General features: G+C 36.2%; 1 protein-coding gene across 1 annotated transcript; it reads right to left on the minus strand.

Annotated features, from left to right (window-relative positions):
- Positions 1–133: 133 nt before the first annotated feature.
- On the minus strand, positions 134–5,673 carry LOC132050634 (pentatricopeptide repeat-containing protein GUN1, chloroplastic). Its single transcript, XM_059441989.1, has 4 exons — positions 3,736–5,673; positions 1,674–1,890; positions 879–1,063; positions 134–495 (listed from the first exon to the last, which is right to left on the minus strand). The coding sequence occupies exons 1-4, from the start codon at positions 5,601–5,603 to the stop codon at positions 228–230; spliced, it is 2,538 nt and encodes an 845-aa protein (XP_059297972.1). The 5' UTR covers positions 5,604–5,673; the 3' UTR covers positions 134–227.
- Positions 5,674–7,797: the final 2,124 nt, after the last annotated feature.

Here is a 7,797-nt window from a genome sequence, read left to right on the forward strand (position 1 = left end):
TTCCATCTAAAAGACGGCCCTTGTAATCCCTTACCATTCCCCTCTCCCCGGTATTCTTTCAGGAAGAGACTGTTAATCAAGATTCGAGCAGGTTATATACCGGTCCAGTGTAAAGTGAAAGTACAATAGAACATTTCACACCCAACAAAAAGGAATATATATATACTAATTAATTTACACTGGAATTGAAATGTCATATTCCCCGTCAAATTATTATACAGAAACAACTACAAGGTTAGCTGTTGTAAATTAGAAATTTGACCAAATCTTGTGGCTTTGCCCAAGTGACTTGTATCATCTTGAAGAACAAGCACTTCAAGTGTGCCTGATTCTCTCAACCAGGCAGCTACCACAGCTCCAGTAGATATAAACCTTCCTATATTACACTTGGCTACCTGGAACGGTGCCCCTATGCTGGAGAGCAGGCCTTCAATGGCTCGTTTTAGGGCGCCATCACCTGTAACTTTGCTGTGCTTGCCCCAGCCAGTCAAAATGCTGCAGAGAACAGTTGAACATTCCATTCAAGTATATCACTCTTAGGGGTCATTTGGTAGGTTGTATTAGGTAGAATAATGCCGGTATAAAATTTTAGTACAATGTTTGGTCGCAGATTTAAGTGTAGTACAATTAATATAGGTATTACTTATACACCATATTCAGTAATACTATTTTTATATACAGTAAACCATGGCATTAACAATACAGGATATACATCCTATTTTTCAGTACCATTTAGAAATTATGCAATGCAAGTTATTTTTAATACAAAAACCAAACGAAATAATGTCAATATAACTAATCCCAGCATTAATTGTCTTCGAACCAAATGATCCCTTATAGTTTGTCTGACTCTGAATAATCTAAGAGGAAATACATACCTCAACATCTTTGGTAGCTCGTGGCCTCCAAACACAATAGACCGTATACTAAGCAACCATGCATGGACCATTGCACATGCAGCCCCTGAAGACATCAAATGCAGATCCAAGCAAGAAGTAGACCATGTATTTTCCCAAACTTCTGAACGTTTTCCTTCAAGTACAACCAATTGAGCACCTTCTTTCTGGAAAAAAGACACCAAATATGACTCAGTGGTAATTTATGGCTATGCAAAAGCGATATTAGTCAGTTAACAATAATTAGAGCAAAGATATTAGTCATGACATGATAAATATGATGTAATCTTTGTGTGTGCTAGCTAAATTACTTCAACTCCTTTTTCGCAAGCAAACATCTCCGGATATGGAAAGAACCAGTTCAAATATAATTAGTTACTGCTAAAATTTCCTTTAGCATTGTCCATGCTCATCGAAACATTTCACAGTTAAATTCAAGAAGTGCATTACGACACAGCAATTCACATGTGCTTTAGTTAGACACATGAGTTTTGGATTGAAGCGCTCTTTGTACTACAATACTTTTTCAATAGTCACAGAACATTCTAACTGATGAACATTTGGAGGATGACATAGAATTATCTCCCCATTAAACAAGGATGGCTGCGCCTATTGAAGCAAAGATCTAGAGCTATACACCCCACATAAACTGATAACCACTATCTCTCATCTACTAAGGGAAATTTCATTCTTTATCAAAACTAAAATAAAATAGTAAAGAGAAATTTACTCTACGTTATCTTCTCTGTAGTAGTTGCTATGCAACTGCCGTTTTACCTGGCCAAAATGCCACAGCATGTCAGTCAAAGCATTGTAAAAGGCAGATGCAGTTGAAGAGTCCATCTGCTTCACTTCATTGAAAAGTGATAGAGCTTGTGCCCATACACCTTCCCGCTGACCCATGAGAAGTCCATGTGCCACCCCATAAACTTGATTATCAAATAGACGAAGTTCTTCGAGTAAGAGTGAAGCTTCATCAAATGAACTGCATCGGCTGCAATTATATTTGAATCACACACTCAAATTGTCAAATACATTCAGTTTTATCATAACATTTGAATCAATCAAGTACATTGGGATTCCACAAGGATGCAGAATGTCTTAAGTAGCAATGTTTCTGAGCACTCGGCTCACTAAGACAAAACAAAATGCTACTTACCAAAATTCACTGTAAATTCACTTCCCAGCTATGGTCTTTGTTCTTCAGTCTAACAGAGATCAAATGGACTATGCCTAAGCACACAACAGATCTTTTAAGCTGTTGGATTAGGAGAGGGGGGAGTAGAGTCAGAAGAAATGGTCTTTGTTCTTCAGTCTAAATGGAAGATGTTTTGAAGACAAAGTTAACAGCATCCAGAAATTTAAAGGAAGCTGCATTGCTACATTTTATTTTTGGTGTAAAGAACATTGAATAGAAGAAGCTGAATAGTTAGTAGATCTTTTAGGTTATTTGAAAGTACTATAGGCTGTTCTTAACAACTTTTTGGAGGTCTCCAACATGTCCTCAATGCTGAGGAATATACTTTACCAGTTTCAACCAAAAACTGCTACTTACCAAAAAATCATATCTTATTTGTCGTCTGTCGCGCTCTCACCCACTTCTAATTGTACTAAGGAAATTTGTGCCGAATTGACAGTGTAATTCTTTTGATACAACATAACTCTTTGTTCATTCTCCCTTAAGCAAATATTTTTCCCATTGCTAAGAAAGGTGTTTGGTATGAAGGAACATATTTTCCTCATTTCCCAGAAGAAACTGTCTCTCTACCCAACAGTCTTTATATTATTTTATTTTTTTTATTTTCACAGAGTCTATCGAGAAAAACATAAGCAAAGAAAGTCATTTTTCCCCTTACAATGGAAAATATGTCTTGGTGTTTGGTGACCAAAAAAATGACTTATATTCTGGAAAAATATTTTCCTTCATACCAAACACCCTTGATCCAAAGTAACTTTTGAAGTGGAAGAAAAACTCCTTAGATGGGGTATGTTTTTAATGTTGAAGTGGGTCCCCTTCAATGACAGCTTAAACTACTTCCAGGACTTTCCATTGAAATCTTCAAAGCACTTCAGGTAATAAAGGAAATTACAAGAAGTAGTCTCTGAGGACAAAACTCTCTCTCTCTCCTCTATCTCTCTCCACCTCTCTTATGAACTGCTAAACAAGGTCATATAAGCTATGGTCTATGGAGCTCTATACATGTTGAATATTCCAGCTTAAAATAAAGTTTCCTTCAATAGAGTGAGAAACATATTTCTGTTTAGGTGGAAAACAGTCAGAAGTTTCTTCTGCTTTATTTTTTTTTAAACGACAGTGGTGTCCAACCACCTTGTGCAGACCTTGATTATTCCACTGGATACCTGCTACCTTCCACCAGCATAAGTACCGGGTGACTGCCCACTAAGACTTAGGAAAAGTTTATTCTGCTTTATCGTTTTCTTACAAGTAATAACATAGTAACAATCATAAAAGTCTATATACGCATTTCAGCTGAGAAGAACAAGCATATTGAACATTGATAGGCAGACAAATATTAGCTAATCAGCATTCAGGGCAAAGACGGAAAGTCAGACTGGTGCATGCACATTTCGTATCCTCAGACAGATTCCAGTAGCACTAAATTTCATGTCCAAGATGATCAAATGCGTCAACAAATTCCTTAAAAGGAAAATGGACCTAACGACTGCCACATGAAGCTAGTCTTTCCACCCAGACAATATAATAGCCAAACTGCCTTTCAAAATAGATCATACTAACACTCACATAACGAAAAGACGATGCTTTGAAGAAAGCACTATTCAATGTAAAGAATGGCACCAGTAGGAAAGAAAATTATACCTGCAAGCATTCAGGATTGCTGAAAATGTGACTACATTAGGCTTTATTTGTAATTCATGCATCTTATGGAAAACACCCAAAATACAGAGCAAGTCCTGTCTTTCAGCATTAGTTTTCGACTTCTGAGCAGCTAATTGCTCAAAAATCTTAATGATGTTATCCTCTTCAGACTTGCTCTGAGAAATAGTGGATACAGTCTTGTCTGATCCACATCCAATGCTTGCTGATTCACCAAAAGCATTAATTATAGAGTTGTATGTGACAACATTAGGTTGTATTCCTTCCTTAGTCATCTCAATTAGCAACAATGAAGAATACTCCACAAGGCCTTTTTTACACAACGCATCAATAAGTTTGCTATAGAAAACAACATCTGCCTTGAGACCTTGCTTCTTGAACTCCTTATAAACCTCTACCGCTTCCTGATACAAGCCTCCTTTCAAATACACGCTAATCAATGTGGAATACGTCAATAAGTTAGGTGAAAGATTTTCAGCTTTCATCTCTGCAAACAACTGCTTAACCTTTGTATACATTCCCTGTTTCCCAAACCCATCCAAAAGAGCATTATAAGTGACAACATCTTTCTTAATTCCCATACTCTCCATCTCCTTGCTAACATTAAGAGCCTCCTCAAATTTTCCCAGGCTTGCATATATAGCAAGTAAAGTATTGTACGAAACCCTGTCTAATGTTATCCCTGCACACTTCATCTCATTAAATAAACTCAACGCTCTATCTAATCTCCCTGCCTTTGCACACCCACGAATCACAGTACTGTAAGTCACTTGGTTAGGCAAAATATTCTTCGCATGCATCTCAGACATAATATCAAAAGCAACATCTACCTGCCCCCCATTACAAGCTGCATCCAAAAACGTATTATACGTATATATATCCTGATCAATTCCCCTATAAACCATCTCATTAAACAAACCCCTCGCAGTCTCCCACAATCCCGCACCACTACAAACAGCAAGCAGCGAATTAAACGTAATCCTATCCGGTTGAACCCCATTTCTCAACATATCATCAAAAAACTCCGACGCCCTCTTAAAATCAGCACCCCCTTTCCCACAAGCATCGATCAACGCATTATAAGTCACTAAATTAGGCTTCAAGCCCGAATCTTTCATGGTCTCAAACACTCTAATCGCCTCATTACAGTACCCACTCTTTGCGTAAGCACTAATCAACGCAGAATACGCGTAAACAGTATTACCATACCCATGATTCACAGCATTTTCAAACACTTTCTCAGCTAAATCAACCTTACCTGATCTACCAAGTATACTAATCATAGAACTAGCTAATTTACCTTGCTCATTACGCTTTCTTTCTCTCCCAACAGCGAATTCGAAGCAACGCATAGCAGCTAACCATTCCCCTCGATTCCCAAGCTCACGAAACAAAAAAGTATAATCATCAGACCCACAAAGCTTTGACCCAAAAGTCAACAAAACCTGGTCAAAAACGACGTCGTTTTTGCAAGAACGTACAGCTTCTTGTAAAGCCTCCTCAGCAAATAAAGAATGCCGGGTATTACCAGAGACCTTGGGCCTACCAAAATGCATCTTGGAAACGAATCGGGTCGAGCGGCGACCCGAGAAATCAGCTGAAAAATCTGATCTTGAGGAAGACAAAGAGAGAAAGGTAGGGTTTTGGGAGGGTGGGTGGGGGTCATTGCGAGGTGGTGGGGGTCGGTTTAGGGTGACTTTTTGGGAAGACCAGTGACGGTGATGATGGTTGTTGCGGTGGTTGGGGTGGTGGGGGTGTTGGGGGTGGGGGTGGGATTGGGGTAGGGGGTGGTTGTGATAAGGTTTAGAGGTAGTGAGTGCACAGTGGGGTGGGGGAGTAGAGGAGGCCATTGCTGATGAAAAGAGAGATAAAAAAGCAGCTAAGCTTTTAGGAAAGATAGGGTTTTAGCCTTTTAGGAGAAGATTCTAGAGAGAGAAAGTAGAGAGAGAGAGTTGTGAGCTGAGCTGAGTGTTGCAGATATTCGGACAATGTAATCTTTTACTTTGTTTTGACGGCCGGCAGGCCGTACAGATGTTTTCCACTTGTCATCCTACGTGGCATTAAGTATGACTATATATGTAAGGGATAATTCTACTTTTGGTCCCTTAATTATTAATGATTAAGTATATTTAGCCCGTTATATAGGTAATATTTGATATTTAGAATACTTGGACAGAATGGAAAAGATGCAAAGCTAAGAGAGAGATGGAAGGTTTCCCAACTCAAAGAACAAAAGGTCGCTCTACGACAACGATTAAAGCAAAAGCAAATTCAACCTTAGCTGATGAGAAGGCTAGCATGTCACTCTCTAATATGAAGTAACAATACAAATTTAATACAATATACTGATAATTGAATGGTTTATAATTTAAAATTTGCGTTAAAATTGTGAAGACTCAAAACGTTTTAGAGATTAAAGTGCACATATCAATTATTGAAGGTTAAATGTGTTTCACTAGAAATTGTAAGGACCAAATTAGAATTTATAGATATTTGATGACTAAAAATGCTAACATCTCGTACTAGTGGGAAGGAGCCCGTGCATATTTATTCATGAATTTAATTTTTTAAGCTCTGATCATTAAATGATTTTGAAATTTATGATTTAAAATAATATATAAATTTATATGTTATTAAATCATCTTATTAGGAGTAAAACGAATAGCCGATAAATATTAGTATTAATATTGGAAAAAATATATTAAGAACAACAACAATATTTATAATCAATGCAGATTTAGCAACATAATATTTTTTGTCTTTTATTTCACTAAATTGGAAAGCAAATTAAATATAATATATTTAATCTTTTTCACTCAAAAATCAGTATAAAAACATTGGAAAAAAAAACACTGTTAATTCAATTGAATTATTGTATCCTTTAATTCTACAGCTATTAAATGCTGCAGAAATAATCTAGAAAGCTTAATACAAAATTAGTACATACTACTTTAACAAAAAGAAAACAAAAAAGGAGACAGAAGTCAAAAGTAAAACAAACGGATGGGGAGATGTCAAATTGAGACATCAACGCGGGACCCACATGGTGATGGTGTACAAGTGGATCCAATTTATAGCAAATCAATACCCACAGGAACAAGTGATAAGGCATCAAGTACAACATTTTAAGGCATACAGTTCTTGAAGTTCCAAAATTACCCTCAAAAGAAGATGATATGTCAACGAAGGGGTGTGCAGCTCACTCCCACTTCTTATATAGGAAGAAAGTGAAAACAAAAAGGTTCTCCTTCATGAATTACTGGTTTCAACTAAGAAAAAGGTCGACATATTTTATTTTTTTTAGTGTAGATTCAAGGAATAATGTACCCCTCTACTATGAAAAAAAGATTAAAAATATCCTCCGAACTTATTTTGAGTCAAAAATACTCCTACCATCCTTAAAGTTTTCAAATATACACTTGTCTTGACAGAAATTATCCCCCAAAATAATCCGAAATTATTATTTAAATCCGTTCCATCATTTAAACCCGACCCAACTAAATAATGACCCATAAGATCCCCTTATTCTCCCAATTCCCTCAAACTTCAAACCTACGTATTGGGGGAATAAGGAAATCTTATAGGTTATTATTTAGTTGGATCGGATTTAAATGATGGAACAGGTTTAAAAAATAATTTCGGGTTATTTTGGGGGATTATTTATGTCAAGATAAATATATTTGAAAACTTTAAAGATGGGAGGGGTATTTTTGACCCAAAATAGATTCGAAGAATATTTTTAGCTTTTTTTCCAAAGTAGAGGGGTATTTTTAACCCTTTTCCCTTTATTTAATTAGATAAAAATAGAACGAATTCAACTTTTATATGAAAATATATGTCAAAATTTTGGTTGGCTCCCCACATAAATGACAAAATAATTATTAACAAATTCACGTATATTATTGTTTAACCATGAAATTTTGTTTTACTATTTTTAAATATTTCACTTGAAGTTCAAAAAATATTACTAGTTTTTTTTTTTTTTCTTTTATTTGGTTGGGTAACAACTGTGAATATTACCATAATAACCAACAAAACAATACA

The sequence above is a fragment of the Lycium ferocissimum genome, chromosome 3 (genome assembly GCF_029784015.1).
Source record: "Lycium ferocissimum isolate CSIRO_LF1 chromosome 3, AGI_CSIRO_Lferr_CH_V1, whole genome shotgun sequence".
Taxonomy (NCBI): domain Eukaryota; kingdom Viridiplantae; phylum Streptophyta; class Magnoliopsida; order Solanales; family Solanaceae; genus Lycium; species Lycium ferocissimum.